General features: G+C 36.8%; 1 protein-coding gene, 1 long non-coding RNA gene and 1 pseudogene across 12 annotated transcripts in view; 1 reads left to right on the top strand and 2 right to left on the bottom strand.

Annotated features, from left to right (window-relative positions):
• Positions 1–14,924, bottom strand: part of Lrba (LPS responsive beige-like anchor protein) — a 711,450-nt gene that overhangs the window by 16,841 nt on the left and 679,685 nt on the right. For all 11 annotated transcript variants that reach the window (XM_087205721.1, XM_087205722.1, XM_013067222.3 and 8 more), the window contains one exon: positions 12,900–13,067. In XM_087205721.1, coding sequence (XP_087061847.1) covers positions 12,900–13,067 — 168 coding nt within the window. The remainder of the gene's footprint in view (positions 1–12,899; positions 13,068–14,924) is intronic.
• On the top strand, positions 2,854–12,901 carry LOC147829460 (uncharacterized). Its single transcript, XR_015449057.1, has 3 exons — positions 2,854–2,924; positions 10,372–10,458; positions 10,561–12,901. It is a non-coding gene; the product is annotated as an uncharacterized LOC147829460 (long non-coding RNA).
• LOC147829461 (glutaminyl-peptide cyclotransferase pseudogene) lies at positions 3,526–10,376 on the bottom strand (annotated as a pseudogene).

Genomic DNA, 14,924 nt, shown 5'->3' with positions numbered 1-14,924 from the left:
TTTGTGGTCCGTTTCTTGTCTGCTCCATAGACTGAACATTCTTTCCATTTTTTCCTTGTCAAACAAGTATATTCAAAAGAAAGACCTGCTGGATTTTTGTAAATTCCAACAAACCAAGAGCTTTAAATATTAAAATTTCACTACAAAAAATGTAATTGTATAATATAGGATGAAAATCAAACAAATACAAACTGTTTAAGTTGAACAGACATTTGGGGAACCATCTGGAATGAACTTACTAAGGGGAGAGATAACACTGGAGCCAGAACATGGCCTTCCTGTGTGGCTCATGGGGTTGATCTTTTTACTGGTCACACCCCATACATACACTGATGTCCTGGACCATAGCAGAGTCTACGTGACAACAGCCCACATAAAGGAAAGCATTCCCCCTTTTCCTTCCACTTGTCAGCTCGCAGGGTGAACATCCAGAGGGAACAAACAGCGCAAATAAGATGATTCTGGCCATTTACTATTTTTAAAGATTCCGAAACTATCACCAGTCTCTCACTGGGGTCTCTAACACAAATGAAGAACAGGGAGGGGGGAAGAGTCTTCAGAAAAATTCAGGCTAAGTCTTTTGATTATGACTTGTAATAGTTAATGGACACAAACAGTTTTTATATTTGCTTGCTGGGATAGTAGGATCTAATAAAAGGTACATCATGAAGCAGAACAGATTTGCCTAAGAACTCTTAAAAGTCTTACCGCTTGAAAACTCATCATGTCTTTCAATAACGCGGAGAGAAAATTTTACCTTGCTGCTCGTTTAAGAAGCTACACTTCAAACTCTTAAAGGAAAATAAGAAGAGAAAGAGGACAGGCTTCTAGGATGCTTTGAAAACCTGGAGCAATTACTTCAAAGGAAAGGGTCTTTGTCCAGAAAGCAGGTTTATGACTACTGATGCAAATCCTGACCAAAGGCTGGAAAGGATGCTGTGTGCATCTTCATGGATGGCTTACAGGAAGATGAACCAGTCACTGAGATTAAAGGCAGCACAAATCCTTCCCTGAATACCAGGACACACCAGGTTTTAAAGATGTGTTTTCCTCAGCACATAATAGTGAACAACACTAATAACTTATACTATTGTAACAACCCAACTTGCATTTAACAGAGCTAGAGCTCTAGAATATCCTTTTACCATTCATATTGGGCCTATGTTTTAAAATATTATCTGAATTACTTTAACACCATGGACAAATAGCAAATGTTTTTATTAAGTGTGTTTCTTTGGCACCCTCATAATGTTATGTTTCTCCATCAAATGGACCCTGAACTACTTAAAATTCTATACCTGGAAGGAAAGAGGAAACAGTAATTTCTCTAGTATACTGCTCATAAATATCCAATGAAAAGGTATTTCTTAAGATGTATGTCCATTTAAGGCAAAAGGGATTAATAATCCAGGTTAAAATAGACCAGACATATATTTCTGGCAAACTTTTTGTTATTTTTTAAAAATTATTAAAGCTCTTAGTATTTCTGGCATCATCTCCTTGGTCTTATGAAAATTAAATCACTTTAAAATGCACTGTAAAGTTCTCCTTTGCTATCAGAAGAGTGAATCCCCTCAATTCATATATTCACTGTCTCTGCAACAGCATCTGTCTTACTTTCCTCTCCTTGCTGAGACAAAATACCCAACACCTGAAGTGAAAGGAAGAAAGGTTTATTTGGCTCACAGTGTGTAGAGGTCTCAGTCCATAACTGGCTGGCTCCGAGGCAGAGTGGCACGTGGCAGAGGGGCATCCCAGAGGAGAAACAGTTCATGGAGCCCACAAGGTAGCAAAGCAACACGGGGACCTTACTAGTGCCTTACTGCCCCTTTCATCTTGTCCAGACTACCAAGGGCAGGGAGCACTCACACCTTTAACCCTAGTGCCCTCAGGCCTAGCCCCTCCATCAATCAGTCACACACCTTACACTCAGGCACCTCAGGAAAAGCCCCACCTACAACTGCATGAGGCTTTGGGGGGCATCCAGACACAGCCATGACAGCATCTATGAAGTGGGCTCAACATTTTCCTAATCTTGGTTCTGTACAAACAAAATTATTTCTTCCCAATAATACTTAGATTAGGTGACTTCTGGGTCATAAATTAACACAGCCCACTTGCTCCTGCATCCATTCCTTCACACTTTCACTGCATTAATAGCATTTATTGAATATGTATTGTGTGCCATGCACTGTGGAAATAAGGAAAAGAATAAAATTGGCCTTTTATTTGAAAAGGACCTGACTTTAAATGATCACTGGTGACTGGAGATGTAGGTTAGTAGTAGAGTACTTACACAGAATAAATCAGACAATTACTGGATCAACTTTTGTCAGTGAGCTTTCTTACTGTAGCCATGTAAATTATAAAGACCTATGATCTTCAGGGCCCAAAACACAATACTGACACCCAAACTACTTACTATAACCACTTTATATGCAAAATCATTATTTAAAATTAACAAGAGTCCTTAAAAACAATCAATGTCATTTTCTACATTAGTAAAATCTACTAGCATTCAATCTATTAGAAAAGTAAAGTATGAAACCTGGCTTTGTTAGGCTTCATAAAATAAAAATTTAATAAGAGAATTCATTTTGAAATTGGGTATGGTATTTTGTTTTTGTGGTGCTTAGATGGAACCCTGGGCCTCATACGTGCTAGGCAAGTATACTGGCACTGAGCTGTTTCCCCACTCCTTACAGATTAAGAAAAAAATATTAAATCCATAATAAAGTTGTTAAGAATATACAGATTTAAAGTAACAAAAATCTAAATATTGTATAAGATATGCCAGATATTTCCTAAAGAAAGACACTTGGGTCTTACATGTGCCTTTTGTTCCATTTTAATTACAGTTGATTTCTACAAAATGTTCCTGTGAAAACTGAACAGTAAGCTTTCTCATGTGGCTCACCATAATGGTAAATCAAGAAAGGAAATGGCTTTGCTGAAGTGGAAATGGGGTAGCTGTTAAGTGTTTCTTAAACCTTTCCATTAGCTTCCGATTTTTTCAGTGGGAATTATACTACATTTTAATTATGCAAAGAAAAAGTATTTGAAATCTGTTCTATTCATTCAGTCTCTAACAACCCTTTCCCTCCTCACCTCTCCATTCATCATGGTCATTTTGGTGAAAATATGTTTATGTGACTGCACATGAATACAGAGGCCATGTCACACCTGTATTTAGGGTGTGACAACCCCAAGACAGAACATTTGGTAGCTTTCTCTTGTTAATAATATTAAAATTATTATTATTATTTTGGGGGGGGTACCGGGGATCAAACTCAGGACCTTGCACTTTCAAGGCAGGCGTGGTGCCACTGAGCTGAATCCCCGGCTCATTACTAATATTATTAATGAATATTAGATAATGTTGGTTTAAAACTATAAGTTCTTGGTTTATGACAGTTCTCATCCCCTCTGTATAATATATATAAAAACATATGACACTGGAATCATCCTCTGAAACTACCTTAAAAATTGAGTTTGTATGAGTATGTGCTCACAGGTGTATATGTGATAATATTTTTAAAATACAAAATCCTAGTGGGTAGGAGTGTACCTCAGTGACAGAGCACATGTTGGGTTCAATCCCCAGCACCAACAACAAAAAAGAAAGCAAGACAATATACCCACACGCCAGCACCCACTAGCGAGGCGAGCTCCGTTGGGCAAGTTCTTACAGTTCTAGCATGGAGATCATGGAGCTTTAGGGCCCAGAGCAGAAAGGAAAGCCATGTTCATGGCTTCTCTGGGCCTCATCTACAAAAGATGCATGGTAAGGGTGGTTACCACACAGGGCGTTCTGAGGGCTGCGCTGACACAAAGAGCTTTAGACGGTGCCTGGCCTCTCGTCAGCTTCCTCTGAGTTATCACTTGGCAGCAGCGGCAGCAGCAATGAAAGAAGAATGCTGCTTTCTCTCACCCTTTGTTATAAAAACTACTTTCAGTGAAAGTACAGCTTCCGATCCTGTGCCACGTGTCAGAGATGATTCTCACTATTTTTGTTTCTTGTCAAGGAGAAAATACACCTTAACTTTTAGAAGTTATACTTTGATTTCTCTTGTTTACCTTTGTCTTAGACTTTTCAACTTGGCTGGACAATCCGTCTGAATTTGGCTACAACTAGGAATACCCGCTAGTCTCAAGGCCTAGGGTGGGTGGCTAAGGTGTATTACAACAGTCAGGTACATTTCCCCAAGTTAGGGCATCTCCACTGTCTCTCTCTATCACAGTAAGACATACTCACTGCTAGGCATCCAGATAAGTTAGCAAATTATGAAGAAGAAAATGAAAAACTGTTCCCAAATTCCAGCACTTATATAAGTTTTTTGCTTTGTTTTGTTTTGTTTGAGGGACCAGGAATCGAACTCAGGACGTTGCACTCATGAGGCAGGCACAGCACCACTGAGCTAAATCCCTGGCCCTGAATCACTTTTTTTTTTTTAATTCTGATTTTAATTTCCATAAAATTAACCCTACAAAGATTTCTCAAGGAAGGCTGAAAGCCTTCAAAGTACATCTCCATTTTGTATTGTATAATAGATTCCCAAGTATGAAAAATCATAAAATTAAGGCTATATATTGCACAGCATCATCATATTTAGTACTGTTTGAAAGTCTATGGTATTGAATAAGTGAATCTGGTTTCATTTTGTAGTCTTTATCTAAATGAGCTTTTGAAAGATTTGTTTTGTTTTCTTTACATGTTCCCTTTTTATCTCTAGATAAAAATTAATGAGCAATTGAAAATATATAATTCTATGATTCATGGATCCCATATTCAAAGACACTTACAGATCAGATTATTTTAAATGATGCTTTGACTTTTGAATTCGATATGGAAGCAATTACAATGAAATAAATCAAAATATTACAAATGAAGATATTCCAACACAAACACTTGTATGATTTTGTTTAGACTGTCAATGGTCGACTCATCCAGATTTTCTCCATTGTCATCCATGGTGTGCCAGACTTCAGGGAAAGGACATGGTATCAGATGCAAAATTGGAACACCTTTTCTTAAAAATGGAATATGGTCATCCTGAATAATACCTCCAGAACCAAAATTCTGGAAATACTTCCTCTCCAAAGAATGATCCTTGAGCAAACCCAGTTCATGGAGTTCATGTTCAATTGCCTGAAGTCTATTAAACCATCAGGCAATGTTTGGGAAAAAATTGGGAAATGTTGGATTTGGAGCTCCAAGTAAATCCAACAAGACCAATAAATCCATGCCATGAAGTTGGTTGCTGCCTCTTGCTCCAGGTGGGTGCGGGGTTGATGCCATCTTCAGAGCTAAGTGTCGAGACCCATACAGAGAATCTTGAGGAGATCAGTGAAGGAATTCCTCTTCCCCATCAAAGAAAATTAGCTGGAGTGACAGACTTGGCTTGGAATCTGAGACATTCATCAAGGAATGGAGTTGCTTGTCTAAGGCATGAGCAAGTTCCAACATCATTGCACAGGGCATAGCTGAGTCAGTGGCTCCCACAAACATCTGGTTGTCCCAATGGGGAAAATATGTGGAGTCATAGTGGCAGGCGAGAACCAAGTGTCACTGGGCAGTGGGGTTAAGAGTGCTGATGATATCTGAAAAAGACCGGTACCCATAGGGTGTCTTGCTCAAGAATGTATCTACTTCCAAGAGCCAGTCAGCCTGAAGTCTCTGAATTTGCTTCATGATGTGCTGACGAGCAGCCTAGCTTCCAGGGGATCCTGGATACTGTTCTATCAGCAAAGGTTGTAAGTCATTTTGCCACATTTCAGAAATATAGGTGCCTTCTGCAATTTGCCAAAGAGAAGATGAATTCAGAATGGCTGGTTGGTGATGATTCTTCTCCGTCCAGGCAGTGGCACCCCGACTCAGCCCCCAGGCCACCAGGAGCAGCAGGTGGAGGCTGCCCGCGACTTGCACGTCCCCGCCGCCTGCCATCTCTGCCAGGGAGGCCGTGTGGGTGCCAGCTCCCGCCCTGCATCACTTAGAACTAAACATTGCTAATATTTTGTCTGGCTGTCATTCTAGATTTTTATATGCATAATATATATTATGAGTATATTATGTAGAGTACATACACATATAGGCATAAAATCTTGTATGATAGTATCTGTGTAGTTTGTTGGTCTTTTACAATTAGCAATACTGAGAGCATATCCCTCCATGTCAATATTACAGATGTAAAAATATCTTTGTTAATGGTTATATGGTACTGTATTACTTAGAGATATCAAACTCAACTAATATACATTTTTCCTACTTTTATTTGTTTTTTGCTTTTGTTTTTGCGATATGGTCTCACTATGCAGCCCAGGTTGGCCTCAAACTTGCAGCAATCCTCCTGCCTCAGCCTCCACAGTTCAGGGATTATAGGCATGTGCCACCATGCTCAGCCCATTTCCCACTCTCTTGAGACTTTTCATTTACTGATTTCCCTTAGACCTTGATCTTTGGCTCTAATTCATCCATAGCTCTTGTAGCTGCATATAAATGTCTAGTAACATAAATATTAAAAATTCTACCATCAAAAAGAATACAGACAGGTAGAAAATTGTAATAAACTTTGTTGAGATAAGAGCATTTTTATGAATATAAATTAAAATTTTAAAATCTACTTACCCAAAATATTAAAATCACTTAAAATTCTTTGTAATGTATCTTCCTCCCTGTTTCTTTGTTAAAATTCGTAAGTAAGGTACTCTGAAAACTATGGAAGGTTTTTACATCTATTAAAGACACCTTGACCTTACCCTCAGGAAATAAAGAATCTCCTAGTTATGGCAAGTTACAAGCTATAAGAATAAAACCTAAAAAAACTAAAAATAAAAGATAAAACCTAACCAATAATCATGTAGTGTTTGGGTTTTTTTTGTTTGTTTGTTTTTTGGTACTGGGGATCAAATTCGGGACCTTGCACTTGCAAGGCAGGTGCCGGACCCACTGAGCTAAATCCCCAGCCCAATCATGCAGAGTTAAGCCACAGAAGGAGGAAAGAATTCTAAGTAATGTTTTTCCTCTCTAAAAACACTTCGAATTCAAAATCTGAATGTGAGAAAAATTACTCTAAACTATTAGTAGGTGAAAAATGAGCAGCAGAATCCTCATGGATTACAGGGAGAGCAGCACAGAGCTCACAGTTTCAGAGTTGTTTTCAGGCTCCGAAATGAAGAAAGACACCCCCAGATTCCCTCAAGAGCCCGTACAGTGACGCTCAGAGGGAATTTGTACCGCCACAGATTAATTCCAGCCACTGTTTGAAATTAAAACTTCTATCTGAGTATAAAGTATCAGCCAGCTTTCTTTGGTGTGGCAGATTAAAGTCTATATATGAAGATACTCAGGTTCAATTTGAGGACATAAATCATCAGTTCTGTTCTCATATTTAAATGGCTATTGCCTATGGGCTGAATGGTAGAGTCATTCTTCTCTACAACCAAACAAGGTAAATAAATGTGATATATTGGCACATCACCCCACCACTCTGCATATGGTGCACATTAAGGTTGTATTCATTTGCCATATGAATATAATTCCTTTTACCACATCTACTATTAGTTACAAGCAGTAAATACAGAGTTGTTTTGCTGGAACTTGAGGGCCTGCATTACATCATGGAGCACTAAACATCCTGGACCTTCTGGAGAATTTCATAGACAAACTTTTAATGTCACCCGAACTTCAACACTGCCAACAGACTGCTTCAAAACCCTGCTTGATGAATTCTCCCCAAAAAAGAAAAACACAGGGTAGTCTTAGCACAATGATGCACTCCACAAGTAAGTCCAAAGGGAAGCTTTGGATGAGATACATACAAGAGCTCATGCCCCTGGCAAAGAATCAGATCAAGAGTCACACCCCAAGTATAAACAGGCTACTTGTCTCAAGCATTGTTTTCATATGCAAAATCTAGTGAACATAAAGAATCTAAATTTAAAATATCCCCTAAACAATATTCTCTAATTGCAGCTTGCTAAAGACCTGCAATCGATAATGTCAATTTATCTCATGAGAAATTGTGGTGCTTTGTGTTATAGGCATATATTACATTTACTTTTTCCTTAAAATATTTATTATAAAGCTCCAAATCCAGGGTAGGGTTGGGGTAAAAGAAAGATTAAAATGATTTGTTCTTAAAAAAATCATATATGGTTCAACACAGATGTACACATCTTGGCATGTGTGATCCATAAATAACATATTCCAGGCAATTAAAAAACAAAGTACACCTGTGTTTCCAAGCCCTCATTTTCCCACTTCCCAATGTTAAGTCTCCAGATATCCAGCAGGTGGTGCTCTAGGCCACCTACTTCCAGAGAGGAAGGCTATTTGTGTTACATCCACCTATATTTTGGCAAGACAAAGAATAAGGATTTTTCAGTAGGTTCGGTAAAACATATTCGGCTTTATGATAAAAAGGACATAATTCCTAAATATGTGCACAAAAATATACATATGCATAAGCATATGTGCAAAGGCGACCAGTAAATAATTCACACCTGATGTATTATGATCCTACTTTTCTCACAGACTTGATGGGTAGTCTTCCTGTGTATCAGTGGTATTTATAGTCATATGGCAAGATCATTCTAAATTCATTAAAAAAAATTTAGAATGCCTTAAAGTTAGAATTCATTTTTAATTATAGCAGGAATGTCTCATTAGGGTGATACTAGTAAAATTAACAACAGTAGGATTTACGGTAATGACTTAAGTGATTGATGAGAGTATAACAAAATGAAGTTTCAGACAGAGAAAAAGCAGGGCAGCCATGGCATACAGTACTTTAAAAAACAGCTCTGTGGTCTGTTAGTGCCAGCCTTGTGGTTAATAAAACCTTCTTTCTAATTAATGGTGCTGAAATGCTCTTAAAGAACAGAATCTTGTTATGAAAAAAAAAAAAAACAACAAAACTTGGTTTTCTTCAGGAGACGCCATTCCCATAAAGGAGAAAGCTGACATAGGTTAGCATGTCTGAGTGAAAAGAGGAAAAATATGCCACCTTTCAATCAAATCAAAACCAGAACTCAAGAACGGAAAACTACTTTACTGAAATACTACACACAAATCTATGCAACACCTCGCCGTCAGCAGCCATTTGCTTGGAAAGCTAATCAACTCTGGCTTTAAAAACATTACCCCAATACCTAAAAATGTCTAATAAGCATTTAATTTGAAAAATTCAAGTTTACTATTTGTTAATGTAATATAAAATAGCCAATAAATAACAACTATTTTGTACATTTTCATCTTCCTTATCTAACTAAATAAAATTTGTCAAAGTTTAAAGTATTTAAATACCAGTCCAATGTACCCAGGCACATTTTCTACAGAACCTGGAAATGAGCAGTCTGGACAGCATTACTCTGAAGGAAAACGCTGTTGGACCCTATTTCGTCCCGAAACACAGAGGGCACCAGGAAAAGAGAGGCATTGTGCTTCCATGTAGAAAACATCTCTCATTGAAATCTGTATCAGTTAATGCTATCTTAGAAACCCACAACTAAATGGAATTCTATTTTTAAGTTTTCTTCTCATTGAACAAACTGCATTCCACAGCAGATAATAATCCCAAGACATAGAGTGAAAGATGAAGAACTGTCTGGGATGCAGAAAGGCAAGACTTTTGCTACGTACTCTAGGCAGGTTTCAGAAAACATCTGTGTCTTTTTAAAAAGGCCCGAATTATACTGTTTATAGGTTTTCTACAGTTTCAATTAGCCAGATTTTGCTCAAGTATATGTGTATTAATATAGGATAGCATATTCTTAAAAAATAGTTAGATAGCTATCAACAGTATATACAGCACCAATATCATCAGATATGGAGAAAATGGGACACACAGCCTTATGACTCTAGAAAACACAATTACTAGCTATTCTCGTGGGTTATAAATAGAAATGACTATGTAGCAGAACGAGTGCTATAAAATGCACAAGAAGCAATAGCCTAGGTTTTTTTTCATTTACTTATTTTCCTTTCAAGAAAGAAAAAGTCTAAAATCAAAAATTTAAAGATGAGGCATCATGTGCATTTATAGGCCGTCTTGCAAAGGTGAAAGCCTGAGCGCTTCGCAAAGGTCACTTCTGTTGCACGTGAGAGACGGCGTGTGAATGAGCTCAACCTGAGGCCCCTCGCTGGCCGGCACGGCCTTCGGCGCCTGTGTGGTAGAGCCATCAGCCAGGCAGAGGCTTAGGAAATCTCAACCAGCGTGCGTGGATGCTGAAAACAGTTTACACACAGTAAAAATGTCTTTGTTTTTGTTCATTGTTTTCTTTCAAAAAGCTTACACTGGCTCTTTCATTTTTCTATTCCAATGTGTGTAAATTCCCGTAATATGAAAAAGTGCCTATTTGTCTTTCTCCCAGATTCATCCTTCAAAGCTGAAACAAAATTAAATTGGGACATCAGATGTTATAAAATGGCCAGAAAGGACAAGGTTCACTTTGAGAAAGGTAATTTGATTCAGTTAAGAAACATTACAATTTTCTAAAACGTGTATTAGATGTGCTGCTATGTTATTCTTTATTTTTTCTCTTCATTACTGGCATTACTAGGAGTTAATGTCCACCACACTACAGATAATAACAGAGTACAGATGAAGTGCTTCATGAAAAATGCAACATTATGATATGTACCCTAATGCCAACAAGATGGTGTTTGTGTGGAGATTTATTTGGGCTGAGCATCCTGTGCTTCTGAGAACACCTTAAGCCCATTACTGCTGTTGCTTTCATTTTACAACGGAGAGGAACCACACCGAGACAGAGAACTTGGATTTTTCTTGTCCTGCAATGCTTTGGATTTGGTTACTCCTACTGGATTTTTTTTAAGGACATGCGTGTAAAAACCATCTCCAGGGCAATTTATAAGGTACTTAAATATAAAAAGTAAATATGTATAGTATATATATTATTAAATACATAAAGTATATATAGTAAATATATAGATACATTGATTTATATGTGTAAAGATGTAATACTCTTTTCCTTTTGAAAAAGCTGAACATTTTTAATTTCAAAACATGCTTAAATTTCTGAAATGCAACAGAAATTACACACAAATATACCTAATAAGTTTTAGCCAGTTCTCAGAATACACATTGGTAATGACTGGATAAAATTCAGAATGTTGATTAAGACACATGGGTTATAAAAATCATATACCTTTGCTTGCGTCTGTGTGTGTGTGTGTGTGTGTGTGTGTGTGAATGTGTTGATTGCTATACAGATGTGAAACATCTTACATTATTTAAGGCAAGAAAAAGTTCTCCTTAAATATTCTGAGACAACAAAATGGTAGATTTATTATCCGTGTTGAATCCAAGTTCACTTGAGATAATTTAGTGAATCTCGTAACTGGATTTACAGAAACAAGAAAAGAAATTGAAAGTAGTGACCCAACCTAAGAAGCCATAAAGAAGAACCAGAATGTTAGTGTCATAGTAAAAAGAACATGACGTACTTTCCAAAGAATGTGAAAACAAAATTCCTACATTTATATCTTTAAAATTTTTATTGTAATTATATATGAAGTACAGATATGTGTAAATATGTGAAATGCACGTATAAACACACTCTCCCCACCAAATGTACTCACAACAATTTGATCTGATCACACAGACTATATAGATCCACAGCCTTCAAATTATTTTTCATATTCTATTCAGGTAGGGCATTAAGCCTGTTTTGATTAAAATGAGGAATATATACACACTATAAATACACACACACACACACACACACACACACACACACACACACACGGTTAACTGAATAAAAATTGCATTTACCTACCACTCCAAAATCTGTTCTGTACATAATACGAAATATCTTTGAAAAATACTTTGCATATTTGAAAAAAACTATTACCATTTGACTACTTTGTTTTGAACAAAGGTTTCACTTTCACACAAATGCTATCCATTAGGCACAGCTTGGAGGAGTCCATCTAAAATAGGATGGGCTCACACATATTCCTATTGCTTCATGAATTGGACCTGAGTGACAGATGTAAGTACCACAGTATTCAGGTAAAGTAATCAGGAACAACATGATCCTTCCTTAACCTTGGGACTGGCTTAAATTAAGAAACTGTAAATATTTAAGAGCAGTTAAAATGCCCTCCCTTATGAAGTAAAAATCTAAAGCTATTTTTGTGGGAACTCTTCACTGTTGTCATAATCATTTTAATTAAATTCTCAATTTTCAGGTGGTCCCTTTAATTGTTTTTTCCTACTTCTTAATGTGTTTTACTAAAGCCATTTCTTTTCTGCAGCTGTGTGTGATTGATTTTAATGGTAGCTGCTTCCTTTTTTTGCCTTCTGTGAATTACAATTTTAAATGGTTACACATTTTTTGTTTTACTGCCGTTAGCACAGTTCCATAAAGACATTTAAGGCTGTTGGTGAACATTTTCATTTCCCATCTGAAAAACCAAGAGCCAATTTGAATATTCCATATTGGCCTTTATGACCTGCTTTATCTTTTAACATGTAAATGAAAGCATAATTTTATAAAGACTGGTAGATTTCCATGAAATTATAATTTTTATTTTGCTCTTTAAAAAATATGAATTCAATAAACAAGATAATATATGATTGTTCTTTTATATCTTATTGTTCACAAATAAAACACCTCTATTTTATTTGGAAACAGCCATTTCCAATGAAAAATCGGCATTTTGGGATCATAATTTATCACACACACAAAATTTCACGAGTGTATCTTAATTATCAATGACCACAAAATTGTTTTAGTAACAAGGCTATCTAGATGTTTCTCAAGTTATAAATAAGAAATTAGAAGTACCTGATATTCAGCTTCACTCTCCATACTGAAAAGGTAATCTGCAATGCAACATGTAATTCTACAATCGCCTGTAAAAGTGTACTCACCGCCTGGGTTATCTCCAATCCCACTGCTTTTTCCATTCCAGTACCACAGCAGAAGGGTTGCATCACGTGACCCTGAGAGGATGTAGCAATTTCCCCCAATGTAGGACTCAGAACGAGTGAGGCAAGTGACGACATCCCAGTGACCAAATACCACTTGGATCAATTTTCCTGGAATACAAAACAGTTTTCCTTAAAATTGCTATTAAAAACAACAAAATTCTAGTGAAAACATAGCGTGGAAGACCATGATGCTATGTTAACTCAGATTCTGATGATTCAGATTTCACAATGATTTGAGCCGATCCCACACTAACCCTTTTCTGTGACTATTAACAGTTTTGCAAGGCATATGTTAAACCATTTCAACATATAATATCTGAGGACTTCTGCGTGGTTACTATAAATTACAAAAGAATCCTGTTTACTGGTTAAAGCAGGCCCACAAGAACCCTTAGTGGAACTATTTTAATATTTGAGTTACTTTGAGTGGTTCAAAATTTTATTCAAAATAAAACAAAATTTAGCTGCCTTTCTGTAAGAGCACCCTGTAACTCACATTTTACAAATACAGACTAATCCAAATTAATGCAGATTTAATGTATTTATCCTTTTAAAAAAATCACTTTGGAGAGAATTTCTGCTTTTTCAAACCAGGATTATGTGGACCAAGTTTTTACGAAAAGACTAATTTACTGTGATTTCAATTTGAGCCGAGTCATTCTTCCGTTGTCCTAATCATCTGACTCATGGAAATTCCTTTGGTACGATGGTGGAATCAAGATTACAGAACTTTGATGATAATTACTGGGGACAGTGGAGAGGAACCCAGTCATCTCACTACATATCCAGGGCCTCAAACACAGGAAGAACTGTCTACATAAAGGTATCAGAAAAAAAGGCCATTGACTGTGGTTATAATTCCCATGAACTTGTCTAAACAATTCAATGTCTGTAGCGGCCCCTCCATGCCGTCCCTAGAGTTAGTTTTAGCTAACATTTCCTAACATCTACAGAATCTACACATGAAGTCATAAGATGTTTACCCTTAATATTCAGCATGACTTTTTTAAAAAAAATAAGTGTTTCAGTGGGGCCTTAGGATTATAATTCATATGTTCAAGAAAAAGACTAAGTTGAAAAAAGCAATAACATGCCTAGAAAGCCTCTGAGTGTTGCCTGGAATGCATGATAAACTATTGGAAAGCTTAAGGTCTTATTGAAGTATTGGCATCTAAGTGTTTTTAACTTTTCAAGTTAATAAGTATAACTAAGGAAGTATTTACATTAAATGTTTAAAATTCTTTATTCTAATAAACCCAAAGGTTTGTGACAGAAGCTGCAAACTTAGAAGTGCAATGCTGCAGTGTCCTTTATCTGCGGCAGATTTCACTCATGAGGCGGGCTTGCACATAGCTTACCACCAGTAACTTCAACATCAGATTATTTACATCTCAAAATGGAAAATTATTAAAGTACCCTTTTTCTTCCTCCCTGTGACTAAAGGGGAAGCAAAGACTTCAGTGAAGGCGGGTGTTTCAGATGCTGAATGTTCAAAGTGATCACTCCAGAATTTCTTCAACCTTTTAAACATTTCACATACTGCCCAAACATTTTACATACTAAATTAGGTTATATCAAGAGAATATTCTAAGAAGAACTCAAGAATAAATAAGTTTAAAAAGCAAATTAAATATGAAAATACAGTAATCTTCATCATTTCCAAGTGAAGAGGGGTAGAGGGAAATGAACGTAGTTAGATTATAGGTAGGTTTTATGTGAGAAGTTATGTGAGATAAAAGACAAAAATTAGCTGAATGTATGCAACAATGATTAGAAAACCCAAAGTTAAGTCAGTATGTTCTGCCTGCTGAAAGAAACTGGACATGCCATCCTGTGGATATGTTTTGATCATGGAGTCTGTACAGTGACTTCCGGGTCAGCCTGCACTTACATGCTGAGGCTGCGTAAACTGCGAGTGATTCAAACAGGTTCTCCAGCCACAGGCTGCTTCAGGTTTGAAACCCA

This window comes from Heterocephalus glaber, unplaced genomic scaffold (assembly GCF_053883595.1).
Source record: "Heterocephalus glaber isolate CG9 unplaced genomic scaffold, H.glaber_assembly_v1.0 deba00000613, whole genome shotgun sequence".
NCBI classification, from domain to species: Eukaryota; Metazoa; Chordata; class Mammalia; order Rodentia; family Bathyergidae; genus Heterocephalus; species Heterocephalus glaber.
Note: the sequence above shows the minus strand (reverse complement) of the source record. Positions and strands in the feature narration are given on the sequence as shown.